Raw genomic sequence first — 17,332 nt, forward strand, 5'->3', positions numbered from 1 at the left:
CCACTTTATTTTGCAACGTGGAAGTAAATGTAATGACGAATTTCCTTATAATGTTTTAAACTTCCGTTTCGCTAGCCGGTGTTGTGTAATATTTATTTTACTGTCTATGTGTAATATTCGGTTCCCATGAAAAACTGTTCCCGTGGGTGGAGTTAACATGAATATTCATTAGTTCCCTTGTAGTGGGCATGTCCTTGAAACTACGTGCAATTGAATGGAACTGAAAATATCAGTGCACGCTCGTCAAATCTCTATTTGATTTAATGGATTAACGTATTTTGAACAGGTAACGAAGTGTCAATGTTAAGTGTTAATTAGCATTAACTGCAACAGTGCCAAAACAATGGATAGTTTGTGTAATATGATAAATTGTCTTTCATGTTTTGCTTGATTGATTACAGGCACACAGAAAAACAATAAACAAGCTAATTTAACCTATTTTACCTAGGCTAATATAGTTTTTACTCTTTGGTGTATTTCGCTTTTTATATATTTCATTTGTGGGGCTTTATTTTTAATAGTTTGCTTTGATTAGACTACCTACTGTAGTTGGCATTGGAGAGAGAACAATTTGTATACACAACCTGAAACAAACCACTACAAATGTATCTGTGTCTTAATAAAATCGGTGTGAGCATCCTGTGTCATGCTTTCTTTAATCTTTTTTAAGTTGCAAACGGCTTTTCTCCAGTGTTGTGACGTATTTCCGAGAGAAACGGAATAATAAATGAGGAAAATAGTGGGCCTGGCTTATTTTCCAACTAGCACCTGATTGGATCTAGATAAGTAGGTGTGTTCAATTGCATGAGACATGGTTCATTTCAACTCACCGTCGTCAAACTTTGTGAGGTACCAACGGTGTACACTGACGGGACAGCGTTATCTGTTAATGACAGATATTTCAAGAACCCCATTTATTCCGTGAGTTCCACAACCAAATATGCAACTCCTCGCCATCTCTCCTTACACGCGCTGTCAATGCTTGCAAACACACAGGCAGCCTGTCTACTGTCAGTTGGAGGGGCGTGGTTACGGATTAAGCAGACGCTCAATTCCTCAAGCCTACGTCATCAGTGAAGGTCCTCCAATGCAGAGGGGAGGGGCATTTTCAGATTTTGATTAAAGATTATGAAGCCAAAAAATTTTTTTGTGTGGATTGACTCGCATGGATGAATTGTTAATGACAATGTAATGTGTGTGTATATATATATATATATATATATATATATATATATATATATATATATATATATATATATGACCTTGCCATAAAAAGGCCAAAAGACACACTTAATAGTAAAAATATAGTATACAGTATTATTTGGCTGCCGATTATATCATGCAACACAATCAGTAAATTTTGATTAAAAGCATGACCAGATTAAACTTAATCATACCATATATTTTAATAACGCTAGTCTGTATCAGTGAAATATTGAATCAAAATAAGTCTACACAATCCAACATAATTAAGCAGCCCATATGACATAGAAATGAGTAGTGACCATCATACAGTCCTTTAACAAAGGTCAACATGCAAATAATAGGCATTTGCCTACAATAAATACATAAATACAAGGTTAAGCATTCCTAAGACATGTATTAAGGCATGATTTAATTATGACATTAACTGCTTAATTTTTTTAAGCCATAACAGCTCCATATTTTAAGAGATGCTGGGACTTCACCTCAGATAAATTTATCTGAATTCAAAAAATTTTTGCATCCAGAATGTACTCACCCTCGCTCTCAAGATGTAGATGAGCTTGTTTCTTCATTGCACCAGATTCAGAGAAATTTAGCATTACCTACATTTTTCACGTATGGATCATCTTCAGTGAATGGGTGCCATCAGAATTAGAGTCCAAAGAGCTGATGAAGTATTAATTAATTAAACAATAATTTAGAATTATTCTCATAACCATTGCAAGTCAATTTCTCTTCTGATTCAGTAAAGAGGACTGATTCCGTGGTTTAAAAGTCAAAACATCTTAATGAAGCATTTGTTTATGACAAACAGCTTTTCATGTCACAAAATAATAATTGATGGACTGGAGTGTTAAGGATTACTTTTGAATGATTGTGTTTAATCAGCTGTCTGAACTCTAATTCTGACGGCACCCATTTACTGAAGGATCCATTTGTGAACAAATTGATATTAAGCGAAATTTCTCCAAATGTGTTCAGATGAAGTAACAAACTCATTTATATCTTGGATGGCCTGAGGATGTACTAATTTTAGGCAAATTTTCATTTTGGGGAGAGTTATTCATTTTAAACTTGCCACAGGAAGTACTCTCATCATTTCAAGTGCACAATATATTGCTGAGTTTAAATTCCACAAAGGCTATTTCCTCAATCTCACTTTTCTCTCCACACTCCATGAGGCAGGCAAATCGCTCCTCCTCACACTGTGTCAAATCTGAATATCCACTGGGACCCTTATGGATGATCCATGGATGGCACCAACCAGACGTTTTCAAGGGTGATTTGTTCAAGTAAACTCCAAGATCCTTCCTTTTCTTTTTATTTGTTGGATGGGAATAGAGTAACCATGTTTTTGTGTCTGACTGTGTCAAGCAATCATTTGGGCTCTTCTCCACTTCTTCTGATGGCTTGGGCACAGGGAAGCTCAACACACTACCCTGGCAGCCATGATGGGGCTCCACGAGTTTCTGAGCAACATGAGGGTTGTCAAAAGCCTCCCCCCTGCTCTCACTTAAAGCCTCCACTCTGTGACCACATGTACTACGGGCGTTGCAGTACAAATGACTCCCATCAGAGTGGTCTATGATCTCAGCCATCTCACATTCGCAGGATTTCATTGGGAGTTTTTCTCCCATCTGCCAGGTGACACCACAGTCATCACTAAAGAACGCTAAAGCATGAGGCCTGACTATGAGTGGAAAATGAAAAGGAAAACACCTACAATGTATGTAATAAACATAAGCTGGAATGATTAGTCTTCCACTTTTCATCTGAATACCATGTCCTGGTCCGACTGCAAAAGTAGCCCAATTGCAAATCTCATCTCCAACAATATTTGTTAAATCTGTTAACTTGCTCCAGTTTTGGCCATAGTCTGTACTAGTGACGTAACACAGCCGTACTTGGTTTCTACCCGTAGCAATCTGGTGAAACTCTGTGGTTTTGCCCAATATGCAGACAAAGAACAGATAGATGGTTTTGGATTTCCTCTCATAGACTGGACATGGATTCATGGTGCGATGATCCGGCAAACGAGCAGAAGAGAGCGTTTGAGCAGGAGACCACTGAAAACAATGACAATTCATTAAATTGTGTATAAATGCTGAAAACTACACACTATTGTTAAAAAGTTTGTGGTCAGTAAGAGGTTTTTGTTTTTATGTTTTTGAAGTTTCTATGTTAACCAAAGTTGCATTTATCTGTACCTTGTAAACTACAGATATATTGATAAATAATAATACATAATATATGAAAAAAAGGAAACTACCTGAAGGGATCCATTTAGCAGTAATCCTCTCCTCATGACCAACACTTTTGCATCACTGTCACGTGGAGTGCTGCGCTCTTCAGCAAAGGCAAGGAATGTCTGAGCATCACTGATGTAGATTAGAGCAGGAATCCTATATGTTTTACCATCCTTCTGTTGGAATAATGCTGTTCGTGCAGGCAGGGAATGCTGGGCTTCTGGGTGGCTTTTTGATGCCATGAGGCCAAATCATTCCTAGAAAAACAAAAGTAGGTAAACATATGTGGGTACTAGACATGAAATGCAGTGGACTTTGGACTTTGAACTTGAGGCATTTTCATCCACAGATATCTAGACACTTCTTTGAGACGTCTTCAGAAAATGCTGTCCCTGCTGTTTTTTAATAGTAAATAAAAGTATAAAATAAATATAAATCATATAAACTCATTAAAACGTAAACGTCCTGATCCCACACGGTCTAGATAGGCATACATGATCAATTGATACGGCGTCAATAATATCCTTTTAAATTAAAGATATTAAGATAAAAACTGACATTACAACGTGCAATCACTTTACGTTCCATATAACGTGTAATATTCCGTTTAAACGTACAGTACTGTTTGATGTAGCTCTCCGTCTCCAGCTTCCTCTACTGCAGACAGCTGAGAAAGACGAAAGCGGAAACTAATTCAGTGCATTGTGGGAAATGTAGTTCGGAACTAACAAGGACGCTGTACACGTATTTCATTCACTTGTATAAATTCTGCTGTACATTTTTCAAATTAATTTATCATTTTAAAAATTGTATTCATTGAGTTCTCAAAAGAATAAATAAACGTGGAATAAATACTAAATTTACCATATCGCGTAACTGCGGTTGATAGGATACAAGACATAGCCTTGTCTTGTTTGTAAAAATATTCGAGACAGAGCACATTGTAGAAGAGGCTCGGTAGTTCCAAGTTAATGTAAGTTACTTTTCTAGAGTTACTGAAGTATTTAATCTTAACGTTTGGGGTTAATGGTTTATTTGGTTTATTTGTGTGTGTGTTGTTATTGCTCACAACTTAATGTTGTCTAGGAAAGGCCCTGAAAGAAATGACAGGACTGGGGATTTACAAATTGGACAATGGACGAAGTTACCTTTCAAACTGTTTCCCAATAAGATAATTTTTTCATCCGAGAAACGAAGGTGATTTTTATTCCTTTGATGATAAAGTTCACATGATCCATCACAAATCCTAATATGCTGATTTGGGGCTCAAGAAACATTTCTTATTAGTATCAATGTTGAAAATATATTATAGTATTTTATTTTTCTCAGTATTCTAACAGCATTCTATTCATTTGAAATAAAATACTCTATTGTAAGTTGATCAGTTTAATGTGTCCTTGCTGAATAAAAGTGTTAATTTCTTTTAACAGTCTCACTGACTATTGTGGAAAACATGCCTATGAACTGGCTTGTAGCAAACAGAAATACTTTGGAAGAGAGGTCATCAAAAGGGAAAAACATTTCATGATCAAGCTTTGAAGAGCACTCTGGGAAACATGAAAAGAGACGACCAGAGAGTGCTAGCCACACTTTAGATGCTTAACTTTTTGTAAGAATGTGACATCGATGTTCAATTTCTCTTTTTATTCAACATAAATGCAAACACTTCCACAATACTTCAGATTGCATTGCATTGTGTAGATAAGCCCTCTGACCTCTGTTCTGTTAACATCAGTGGCCAGAATTTGCAAACAGTAAGCGCTGAAACATTGTTTAAAGCTAGGTTGTTCGATTAGCCCAGCGGTTCCCAACAGGATGCCTCAAGATGACATAAAATGTTTTAAAAAACGTTTTCAAATCAAATATTTCTCAGTGTAGCCATATTTGACTTATTTTAACCACCAAACGTATAGATTTCTACAATATAATTACTTATTTTAATCTATTTCTGTAAATAAATTAAAATAAATTAAAAACTAAGTTCATTAATTCATATAATAATAAAAAAAACACGTTTGCCATTACATCACAGAAGGATTTTTCTTTTTTGTAAACAGGTCAAACTTGAGGGTTTGGAACAATTTGATAACATTGCATACATAAATGCTTCTGATAACCATTTAACTTTAGGTAATACAATATTTACAAACACACACACACACACACACACACACACATATATATATATATATATATATATATATATATATATATATATATATATGAGATTTATAGTCAAAAATTGTTTGAATAGAAAATACATTCACATATATAATTTGTTTCTAGAACCCTTTGCCAGGCTCCCTGCACTGAGGCAACTGGAGCTGTCTTGAACAGTCTCCATGATTTGAAAATTCGTGCTGAAGACTTCCAGAAATTGGAGGTGAGTTTGCTTGAATACTGGGCTGTGATCACATTTCAACCTTGAAGGCTTTAAGCAGATGTCACTGAGAATATTGTTATGATCAAAGAAGTTTGACATTATTCATTTGTTTCAGATGTTGGACCTTCAATAACTTAACTGGAGAAAGTATATTAAATATAGGCCACATCTGAAGGTGCTCCATCTGAATGGAAACCAACTGCAGATGCTTCCACTCAATATGGCTGGACCTTGTACCTGTCCTGGAGAAAAGTTAATGTTTACTGTAGATCCTTCACAAGACAAAAGTAGAATCCATAGTGCATAGATTTCGCTGTAGTTTTCAGTGTCTGTATCTTATAATCTTATATTTTTCATCAGGAAAGAACAATATGTCTCACTATTTGAAACTCTGGAGGTATTGATGCTTGATGACAACAAAAAATCTTCTCCAGGAGTGTTTATGAGCCTCGCTAACTTAAAGAAGTAAGTAAGCTTTTTTTAGAGGAATAGTTCTCTCTGGTATTTGTGGAATGTTTAAATGAATTTCAGTCATATAACACAAAAGTCACATGATTTAACAAGATACATTATCTCACTAGGCCTGCATTACATTTGGCTTACAGGCGCTTAAATTTAATTTTAAACATAAACATCTTATTTATGTATGTATAAATGCAAATTTTACTTTTCTGCACAAAAGGTGCAGTCATTACAAGCAGTTGAGTAACATTAGGTAGTCTATCAAATCTTCTTGGTATAGACTGCCCTCTTGAGGCACAGCCACAAAATGTTCAAATAGAGTTTTAACCAAAACAATGCTGTAGTCTTAGTTTTGTAAACATTAATGTGTATTAATTAAATGGCCCTGTTTTTTATTTTTAGAAAATTTAAGTCATAAATTATAAACTAATAAATGAGGAAAATGCAAACAGGCAATGTAAGCTCAAACTGGAAATGTAGTTTTTAAGAAACTGCATGAGTTATTCTTTCACTCTCTTTTAATTTTTGTTTTCTTATATAACTTTATTGTGAATTTAGACTTTGTCATCTCAACTTACAAGGAAATTACACCTCAGGAGTCCCATTCTTAGAACAGATGGCAACATTACGAGATGCACAGACAGGCATTATGCCACAGAGCATCGGGCAGAATGTGAACACAGTGAATGACGAGAAGATACAGTGTTAGCATATGTAATAAAAAATAAAAAAAGACAAATTTGAAGTTGGAAAACAAGTTGTTTACATGTTAATTTATTTACTTTCTCTGCCAAATAGACTCTGATATCACAATGAGCCAGCAAAAAAAAAAAAATAATAATATTGAAAGTAGGATTTTCTCTCTTATTTTTTTTATTGTCCTGTTTACATACGTCATATCAATTACTTTTTTTTTTTTCAGTTTATCAGATATTTATCAGCATTTTACAGTCTAACTTGCATCCCAAATAGGAGGACAAAGCATGTCTCGAAATGCATTCTGGTCCCTTACAATACTATCATCAGAGAAAGGAGGATAGATGCGCTCAGGGTCTACCTTTTCCAGAACTTTGTCATCTGAATTTGGCCAACAATGAGGTCTGTGTATCACCTGCTTGTGGTTACAAGGCATTTGGTTTGCTACAAACATAGACAGCCATATAAAGTCATTGACAGCAGAGCTATTTGCCACTTCTTTCCTCTAGATAGCTGAGGAAGAGGCATTATTGCCCGTGGCATTGTTTCCAAAGCTCAGTGAGCTTGTTATTCACTCAAACCCCTTGACAACTGAGAGAAGTGGTAAGCTCATACATCCTCAGGCAGGCTCATTGTTAATGCATTAAATCAACTAAATCTGACAAAAAATAATAATATATATATATTTGTGTTTTTCAATACAGGCTTTCCACCAATGTTGTCCTGTTTTCTTCAAGACAAGCTGGGTATTAAGATAACGTGCAAAAAAATAACTAATCTCATTTAACGACATATACTTCCTAGAAGAAAGGTGTCATAAATGCACAAGTTTGGATTTAGCCCTTTATATTTTGAAAGTAAATTATTTCAGAAGCAATTTACCTTCTACTTAAACTTTCAGGTGAAAACCACACTTCCAAAATTTCCTTCGATCACAGCAAATCAACATTCTACAGAAATGCTCTTCTTCAAGAAATGTTCTGGACAAGCTAATCCTCTACCCTTAGAGTATGGGTTAACTCGTGCATTTGGCTTCTCGTCTCAAACAAGCATTGACGACAAGGAAGACATTGACATAAGCCAGGACCATTTTGACTTGACAAGTGCAGACATATTCTTTGAGACGAATCAAAATGCAGAGCCGTTCTTTGTTACAGAGGTAATATTTTTACACCTAGAAACTAGAAGTTTGAATGATATGTTAGAAAACTTTTGTTTTATTGAATTATCCAGATTAATGGCTCAAATGAATCTGAATACCAAGAAGATCCAGATGATTCAAAGGAAACCGAACTGGAAAAAGGCAGCAAAGCATGTCCAGAAAAACTGGTTGGTTATGAAATCTTACTTGATGACACACCTGAGCTGGAAATGCCTGAGTTTTCTGGTAGGAACTTTCCTAAACTCTATTGTTGATCTCTTGCCGTTTGTTCCTTCATGTTTTCATTGATTTCTCTCATTGCAGGAATTCAACAAGCCATTAGTGTTTTGGAGCACATGCTCAAGAACCTGCTTGTGTTTAGAGATTCTAAAGCAAATCTGGACCTTCCACAGAAGCCGTACACCGAAAGAGAGAAAAAGGTCATTCATCAGTTATATACAGTGCATTCAGCACAAAAACCCAACATGTGCAATTAATAACATGGCAGAAACATTCTTTTCACAGATTAAAAATTTGCCTCCTTTGGGACCAAAGAAGTCGAAGGGAGAAAAAGTTGAGGAACATTTTGCCCAAATAAAGGAGGGGAAAACGATAATCAAAGTTCCATTAGGTAACAGATACTTCCTTTGTCATTTTATAGCAGGCTTTGAAATAATATGTAGTCACTTATTTATTAAAATGACAAAACCATGATGGAATCCAATGTAATTAAGGAAGGAAAGCCTAGTGATGCAATTCCAGCAGGAAATATTTTCCAACTGAGCAGCAAATAAATTTCATCAACTAGCACAAACTAGCATGTTTTACAGGTCAACTAACAAGCACACTGCAGAGATGTTATAATGATTGTTCAGCACTGTTTACTTCGAAATGCTCTATTTGGCTTTGCAGCTGTTCCTCTATTATTTCAACACTTAACAGATTGCTAGTGTGTAGGACTGCGCTACATGCATGAACTTCAATGGACTGATTGTAGATATGCCATTTAGGAAAACCTCCGAACTACTATTCAAACTAATATGAATAGATATTTCTGAAATTAAACACATCATTGCTCATAGAATGATATAAATTAAATGCACTTTTATGTGTTCTCTATCCAGATAAGGTACTCGGAGCAGGGAATGGTATCTGTAAGAGAGAATACGAGGAAGCACTGACTCTACTGAAGAGACATGAAAAGGAAGTACAAGACCGTTTATCTGAACAGAAAGGAATGGGCAGCTCAGATTGAGACTGAGATGATGTGTAATCTAAACTAACTGGTGCTTTACTTTTTGATTTTTCATGAATGAGTTCATTTTAGTTTGCAATAAAACACTATTAAGATATTGGAGAGATGTTGACAAATTGTGTGATCTTTGTGTTGATTACAAATAAACAGTATATATCATTCTTGTCAGATATATTGAGTTTGCAATAAATATATTCTCATCATGTGCTAAGTGTTTATATATCTAGATGGGCATGTGTTTTACGTCTCATTCTTCTCTGAAATTAATGGTATATTCCCTGAGGGATGGCCTCTAACACCTTTTCACATCAAAATCACTATTCATTCATCCATCCATTCATTTTTCCAAATGATTTTTAAAATGATTTTTAGCAATTTATTATTATTATTATTTTTTTTTTTTAAATATGACATCACTTGGGCTGTTGGCCCTATATATATATATATATATATATATATATATATATATATATATATATTTAACAATTTCAAAAAAAGTATTTGAACTACAACATCAATTAAAATGTTAATATATTTAGAACAGGATTAAATACAATAATTTGTAAACTGCTCCAGAAAATAATTACATATTTTTATTACATAAAAGCTTATCAGCATAAAATAAAAAATTTGCATATAACATGATACCGTGCAACAGCAATTCAATTAGTATTTTTTTAACTACTGTCAATATTACGCACAATTTGTTTAATTACTTTTTTTATATAAAACATTTTTCTAAATAAACATATATCAGAATTATATCAGATTTGATGAGTTTAAAGCAGTTCACATTTTCCATAATTGATTCTTCCCCAATTTTATTTATTTATTTTGGTAATGTTTCTAAAATAATGTTTGTTCAACACAACGAACAAGTTGGTTTTCCTGTAGGAGGCGCTTTAGATAAAAACCTAGAAGCGCTACAGAAACTCCCACAGACCGTCGTAGTTATAAAGTGCGGAGAAGTTTGAGAAGACAAATCCTGCAAGTCCACAGTTTCCTGGAATATGAAGAAAAGAATGACCTACTTGAAACATCTTTTCATTTTGGTCACAATGCGATGCTTCGTTCAGGGTGAAACAGAGGCAATGCGACCAGGAAAAAGTAAGTGACTCCATCAAAAAATGTTTTATTGGTAAATGGGCATCACACTTCGTTGCATCATTCTGCCATCGACACGATTCAGTTGTATTGAAAATGTTGTGTGATGAAGTTATATATTACAACTTTATTTATTACGGCGCTTCAAGTGTTTCAAAGTCATTCAAATTAATGTCATTGCGTGAAAAGGTGTCTTTTATATCCTTCATTAATATGTGTAAACAACGATGTTATTATTGTAGTTAATTTCATTAAGACAACAACAAAACCCAGTAACTTAATTTATTCATCGTTTTTCTCCATAAGGACGCCTTTTTTTTGTCTCCCTAGCCCAAGTTTGCTAATAATGTTGTAATTAGTCTCCCTCACTATATTTTGTAGAATTCAGTGAACATAATTTTTTTTTATAAAAAATTCTTAAAAAAAGTGTCTCCAAGTTAAATGTTATAATCATAACTTCCCCTTAAAATTATGCACAATTTAAAATATAACATATATAAACTGTCATAATGGCTTCATCATCCATTTTTTTTTTTTTTGAAAATTATTAGTTAGTAAGAGCCCGTTATCTGTAGTAGACAACAGTTTAATGTTACGGTGTCATCTTTTAGTGTCATGACTTTGAGAAAAATGGCTAAATAAACTTCAAAACTGTCAACCCTGTTTTATGTATAGAAAAAAAACAACATTTATAATTAATGCTATTCTTGAAAATCAAATAATTATATGTCTGTGTTGCGTTCAGTGTCAGGTGTTTTCTGCACTTTTAAAGAGAAGACATACAGGCCAGGAGATAGCTGGCACCCCTTTTTGGAGCCCTTTGGATTCATGTTCTGCATGCGCTGTACTTGCACAGAGGTACGTATCCAACTTCCAAGTCTAAAAAATTACTTTTTAAAGGTTTCATATGCATTTTTTTTTACATTCCCATAGGATTTAATGTTGAAATTTTCCCATACGGTCATGTAGGAGCATGCACATGTCAGCAATGTGTAACATGTCAATGTTTCTTTCTACTTTAATGTGGGTGTATATATAGTCTGGTCATGTGAAATGCAACAGCATCAAATGCCCTGTTCTGCGATGTGAAAATCCAGTGACTAACTCACAGCAGTGTTGCCCTCGTTGTGCAGGTAAAACATCACTCTTTTCCAGATCCTATTGTTTATGTAAATTGATATGAATGATTCGAATACGTTCTTATTTGAAATGTCTGATGGCTATTCTCATAATCACAGATGAGCACAGAACTCCTGCTGGTCTGCGGGCCCCCATTAAAACCTGTAGGTATAATGGAAGCACTTATCAAACTGGGGAAACATTTGCCAACCTTGAGCTTTTCCCATCTCGTCAGTCGAACCAGTGTGTCATGTGTACTTGCTCTGTAAGTATTTATATTTTTTTATATATATATAATTATTGTTGCTGTCACCATAGTACATCATTAAACATAGGGATCTAAGCTCAAACAGTGAAATCCTTTATAATAAAGTGTTTTGAAAGACGGCATCACAGAGCAGGCGTAAATACAGTGTTTCTGTAACTGAAACAGTAGATGGAAGTGCTAGCAAATCCAAACTCTTGGGTTTATACAGCGCAAGTCCTTTAGCATAAAAGGCTATGCTTTTAAAATGAAATATAATGCTCAGTTAAACATTATGTACTAACCATATTACCCATATCCTGAAAATAGTGAATATAGTTATATAGTTTCATAGACACATAGATTTTAAAAGAAAATCAAATAATAATGTCCTCTTAAAGAAATGTTTGGCTTTAGGATCTATAAAACCATGCATAATGTAAAAAAGGTTACATCTCCTTCCACAGTTTCATGTTATTAAGACTTTCATGGCCTGATTTTATATTAATTAAAACATTTCAAGTATCCTTGTTTTGCCCCATGTTGTCAGGTACTGATGCTGAGCTGCTGATTTTAATAATTTTGTAAATTTCTGATACTTAATTTTTTTTTTTTACATCTCATTCTTTTCTGTTAAAGAATGGGAATATATTCTGTGCATTGAAAACCTGTCAGCCCATTACATGCTCCTCACCAGTGTCAGTCCCAGATACTTGCTGCTTAGTATGCAAAGGTGAGAATTTGAGAATATATGTGCAATTTAGAGTATTTTAGGGGTAAATGCTACTGAGATATATTAATATTTTTAATTGGATGTTACGAGCTGTATTTATGTTTTAATTTCACCCCTGATTGTGATGATTAAATAACATTGTCTCATTTGAATAAACAGAAAGTGCAATTGATATCAATTCTGCATCATTGGAGGACGTAGGACAACAACTGAACAGAGGAGTTGTACGTATTAAATTTTTCAGGGGACTAACTGTACTCTCAGACACGGTATCAGATATCTCTAAATTATTAAATGATCAAAACTTATCAAAACTTGATTTGTTTTGCATAGTCTACTACATGCCTTCTGTGATCTAATTGATAGCTTATATATAAACATATCTATATGTCTATATATCTATCTATGTATTTGTACAATCTCTCAATCATTTTTGCATTGCATTGGATTATATGTTTTGCCCCCACCTCCCCATAATAAAAACTACAGTGCTTTGTTTATAAAACTAAGCATAACAATAAATCAACTTAAAAATACATATTATTTGAAAATATAGTGACAGCTGATATTTATAAGCATTTTTAAAAAGTGCTAAAAATCTAACTTTGCGGCCATATAAATATCATCATTTGCAACAAATTGCATATTGTTTTGCTTATTTGGGCCTCTAAGTAAAATTGAGGTGTTTTTCCCTCCTTGAGTATGAGTCTTCATATTCTGATATATCATAATTTGTGAGCCATTAAAGCCTGATGTGTATACTAGATTTTGTTTAGTTTTAATTATTTAGTATGTCAGGTTTCACAGGGTTGTTTTATTGTTTAATTCCATGCTAATCGATATATTAGTCTGGAGTTACAACATTTGTTTTTATGTGTCCTGAAACACAAGAGGCATTCTGTGGATCAGTGTGCTGCAGAACAGGTCAGGGGTCGCTCAGTTAGGGCCACGCCGTCGACACTGCGGGGGTCTCCCCGAGGCCTCAACCTACAGACCCTACACCTCAAAGGAGCTTCTGAAACTACTGTTAAAATTCTTCTACAGCGCAAACATCAGAGAGGTAAACTGTGATGCACCACTCTTTCCAAATATCAAGAACTGCTCATCAAAATCCAATGAAGTCATGTCCTGTCAAAGTAATGTAGGGTTTCTGACTTTGTCTAAGCTTGTGTATACAGCGGCAAGACGTATTCTCATGGTGACGTGTGGCACCCGGTGCTGGGGAAGGTCTTGGAGTGCATCCTGTGCACCTGCAGGGATGGCTTTCAAGAATGCAGGCGCATCACATGTCCCAACCAGTATCCATGCCAGCATCCCATAAAGATAGAGGGGAAGTGCTGTAAGATTTGTCCAGGTAGGCATACTGTATGAGTGATATTATTTGTGCAATGATTTAAACTTGATGGTTTATCAGTGTGTTTCTTTCAACTTGTTTTCCAGAGCTCAAAGCAGAAAACAACAGGACGGAGTGTTACCTTGCTCACGACAATAACAGTCTCTTGGTGTATAAAGTTGAATCCCCATCAGCTGCTCAGTCAGAAGATAAAGTACGTATGATTGCCATTGAGAGACAAGGAGCCACGGAAGTAGAGGTGCAAGTCTGGAAAACAGTTGAAGGTGATTCAACCAAGTTCTAATATTGAGCATCAACAGGTTTTGTTACTTTTGTGCATTCATTACAGAATATTTCAGACTTACAGTATGAAACACATAATTTCTATAAGTCCCGGAACAACCTATCGTTTAGGCTGAAAATAGAAGAAAAGATTCTTTCACTTTACCAGATTTCATCTAAATTCTTAGTCACTGACCTAGATTTTATAAATCAATTATATAAATCTTTGCCAGTTCTCAGCTGCAAGATAAGGTTGTGTATTATAGCACTGGAATGTTTTTTTTGTAATGTGAAGGTAACAATGCGGTACTTATTGTTAACATTTGTTAAATAAATGAATCAACACACAACAGTGAAAAGTACTTCTTGCATCTGTTAATATTATTGAACACACCTGAGCTAACAAATTAACAATGAACGTTTGTATTTTTTATTAACTAATAAGAATAAGGATTAATAAATACTGTAACAAATGTAATGGTTGTTAATGCTAGTTAATGCATGACGTAACATTAACAAATGTGACTTTATTTTAAAGTTTTACCTTGTTTTTTGTTAGTTTTTTATACTTTGAAACTGTCTTCTAACCTTTGCAGGTGTTTTGCATCTGATGGAGACAGGTGACGTTCAAAAGAAAGACCTCATAGACCATCCGGAAAATTACATTTTGCTGACTACATTAGATGAGGGTATGTTTAATTCTTTTCATTTCACCAAATGAGTTTTGCATTAGTTTAAGAGTTATTGCTTTATGAGACACAGAAGGTCATGCAATACACAGTACCACATATTTTAAACATTCAGCTATGTGTTTTGTTAAAATTGAGATATTCCATATTCCTCAAGCTACAGTATGATTTAAACAGCCCTGAAAACACAGAGTCCAGGGACGAAACTAAATATTTGAGCTTAGAGTATTTACAGCTGCCAGGAAATATGAGAAGGTGAAGGAGACCAAAGGAAATTGAACATGTCTAACATGAAAATTAAAGAAAGGTTTTTGATTTCCTTTTTACAAATGTTCTGTCTTAACTATTTCAGCAAGTCACTCTTAATGCATTTTGGTGTGCACTGGCTGTCTTTCAGCTTAAATGTTGAATTTCCAGACAGACTAAAGCCTGTTTGACACGGCACACTAAAGAAATCCCTATGATTTTTGCCATATGTATTACAGTATTCTCAGAAATAAATTTTTCTAAATAGAAATGCAGTGCTATGGAAGTCCGTTTCCAATCCAGGATAAAAAATTAAAATGATAATAACAACTGTTTTATATCTCCCAATCTGACCTTTTCTGTGACGATTATGAGACTTCTGACTATATATTTATATGTATATATTTATATTTATATACATATATTTATATCTTGCATTCTTTTTTTTCTGCCACAGTTTAAAATTGGTAATTGTGACTCAACTATTCTTTTTTCTCACAATTGCAAGTTTTAATCTTGCCGTTCCGACTTTACATCTCGCAGTTTTCTCAGAATTGTGAGATAAATGTTTCGATCCCATGGCAGAAACAAGCGTCAATACAATTCAAATGCAACTTTCAAAAACCCTAATGCATTTATGCTTCGCTATGAAACAGGCCTTTGCTGTAAAACTTCGGCATGCAACTTAATTTTTCCCAGTTTGGATCGTCCTTTCCTTTTTATGTTTGCACAGACACTTGGAGAAAGTTCAAAGAAGAAGAGGACAAGCAGAAAGACTTGAGTAAGATTAGGAGCTGTGAAGACGGGATCAAGGAAGTGGTGAAGTACTTAAACCCCGAACAGCTGGACAGTCTTTGCACTTCTTAGACTCCTCCCCACACTAACACTGTGCCATCCCAGTCTGACACTCATTTTATAACTAGAAGAGCACACACCCACACTCACACAATGTGCATGTAGTACAAAACCAGATGCTGGCAGCAGGTAGTCTAAAGATCTCGTTTATTACTATGAGTCAGTTTAGCGCAAGTCTTTATGAGTTTGACATCCCAGAATTCTTTCTGAGACCTTGTTTTTTTTTCCAGAGGCCTTGAGGACAGTCATTTTTCGAGTTGAAAAATGCACGTTTGATGAGAAAAGTGAGTGAATATATGCTATTTGGCTGGAATTATAAGGAAGTATGAATTTAAAACAATCATTAAAGGAAATGATGTATGTAATTTTAGCAAGCATCCACTGTATGTACATAAGAGGAAAAACTAAGGATGATGTAGACAGCATATTGGCCGGAATGCTTTTATAAAGTTGATGTAGGCCACTCTTCTTAGTTATACGCTACTCATATATGTAACATGGATAAACTAAAAATATACTATTTATTGTAAAGTCAAAACAGCCAACCTCTTTTATTCAATAGAGTATTTTTCTGCCTATCTTCTATTCAGAAAATGTTTTGCAGTGTATGTAGCGTGTGTATTGATCTGATTATGTATAACTTGTATGCACTTAAAATGATGAGAAATATATTGGGCTGGTGTCCTGACTAACTAATATAAAATTGTATTGAAAGATTTCTTTTACAGACTGTTCTTATTCTCTTGTTTTCAAGCATTATTTTGGTATGGAAGCCTGTTTCTGCCAAAAAAACACAGGAAAATAATAGCTTGTAAATGTGTGCCTGTGGTCAGGAGGAGCCGAGTCGGATAATGCTTGTGTTTGGAAATGGTTAATATAAGATATAATAATATATTGGGATATCAATAAAGACATAAAAATAGATACAGGACTATCAACTTTTATGCATTCATCGTGACACAGTCAGAATTCACTCAATGCTAAATGCCACATGAAGACACAATGTAAATAAGATATTATAATTGCAGTTTAGAGAGCTTCATTGATTATAATGGAACATTGTGAGATTGCGATAAATTGAAGTGAGTGACAGCTATGGTAGCACTACTGGCTCGAATTCTAGGCTATAATCAATTCAATTTGAATAAAAGTTTGGTTGTACATATTGCTATCAGGACCAAGGGCCACGTACAGTGGACATGCAGCAAAGTAATGAAATATAACCCACATCCCTCATATAAATGTGGGATTCAAAAAAATATATAATTTTTTTTTTCAATCAACTAACAAGCAACTAACCCGGTTTTCAATCAGGGTTAGTTGCTTAACCTATATCCA

At 34.6% G+C, this 17,332-nt stretch overlaps 3 protein-coding genes across 3 annotated transcripts; 2 read left to right on the forward strand and 1 right to left on the reverse strand.

Annotated features, from left to right (window-relative positions):
* Positions 1 to 1,387: 1,387 nt before the first annotated feature.
* LOC113038634 (sialidase-3-like) lies at positions 1,388 to 4,152 on the reverse strand. Its single transcript, XM_026196222.1, has 3 exons — positions 4,070 to 4,152; positions 3,476 to 3,709; positions 1,388 to 3,272 (listed from the first exon to the last, which is right to left on the reverse strand). Exons 2-3 carry the CDS (start codon positions 3,692 to 3,694, stop codon positions 2,307 to 2,309), a joined length of 1,185 nt encoding a protein of 394 aa, XP_026052007.1. The 5' UTR covers positions 3,695 to 3,709; positions 4,070 to 4,152; the 3' UTR covers positions 1,388 to 2,306.
* A 3,094-nt stretch (positions 4,153 to 7,246) lies between these two features.
* Positions 7,247 to 9,594, forward strand: LOC113039200 (X-ray radiation resistance-associated protein 1-like). The gene is given in 9 exon segments (XM_026197089.1): positions 7,247 to 7,395; positions 7,503 to 7,596; positions 7,698 to 7,804; positions 7,895 to 8,152; positions 8,227 to 8,380; positions 8,459 to 8,574; positions 8,660 to 8,765; positions 9,259 to 9,326; positions 9,328 to 9,594. Coding segments are annotated over 6 exon segments (735 nt in total). The 5' UTR covers positions 7,247 to 7,395; positions 7,503 to 7,596; positions 7,698 to 7,804; positions 7,895 to 7,951; the 3' UTR covers positions 9,418 to 9,594.
* A 727-nt stretch (positions 9,595 to 10,321) lies between these two features.
* On the forward strand, positions 10,322 to 16,717 carry LOC113038635 (chordin-like protein 2). The gene is made up of 11 exons (XM_026196223.1): positions 10,322 to 10,496; positions 11,239 to 11,351; positions 11,533 to 11,626; positions 11,732 to 11,877; positions 12,496 to 12,589; positions 12,749 to 12,813; positions 13,481 to 13,649; positions 13,755 to 13,943; positions 14,030 to 14,206; positions 14,801 to 14,893; positions 15,873 to 16,717. The coding sequence occupies exons 1-11, from the start codon at positions 10,400 to 10,402 to the stop codon at positions 16,004 to 16,006; spliced, it is 1,371 nt and encodes a 456-aa protein (XP_026052008.1). The 5' UTR covers positions 10,322 to 10,399; the 3' UTR covers positions 16,007 to 16,717.
* The last annotated feature ends 615 nt before the right edge of the window (positions 16,718 to 17,332 follow it).

The sequence above is a fragment of the Carassius auratus genome, chromosome 21 (assembly GCF_003368295.1).
Source record: "Carassius auratus strain Wakin chromosome 21, ASM336829v1, whole genome shotgun sequence".
NCBI lineage: Eukaryota > Metazoa > Chordata > Actinopteri > Cypriniformes > Cyprinidae > Carassius > Carassius auratus.

Coding starts and splice junctions, on each gene's coding strand:
- LOC113038634 (XM_026196222.1), bottom strand. CDS start 3,694: ATGGCATCAAAAAGCCACCCAGAAGCCCAGCATTCCCTGCCTGCACGA. Junction 3,273..3,475: donor TGCTAAATGGATCCCTTCAG/GTAGTTTCCTTT, acceptor CATTGTTTTCAG/TGGTCTCCTGCTCAAACGCT.
- LOC113038635 (XM_026196223.1), top strand. CDS start 10,400: ATGAAGAAAAGAATGACCTACTTGAAACATCTTTTCATTTTGGTCACA. Junction 12,814..13,480: donor AACAACTGAACAGAGGAGTT/GTACGTATTAAA, acceptor CTGAAACACAAG/AGGCATTCTGTGGATCAGTG. Junction 14,207..14,800: donor AGTCTGGAAAACAGTTGAAG/GTGATTCAACCA, acceptor TAACCTTTGCAG/GTGTTTTGCATCTGATGGAG.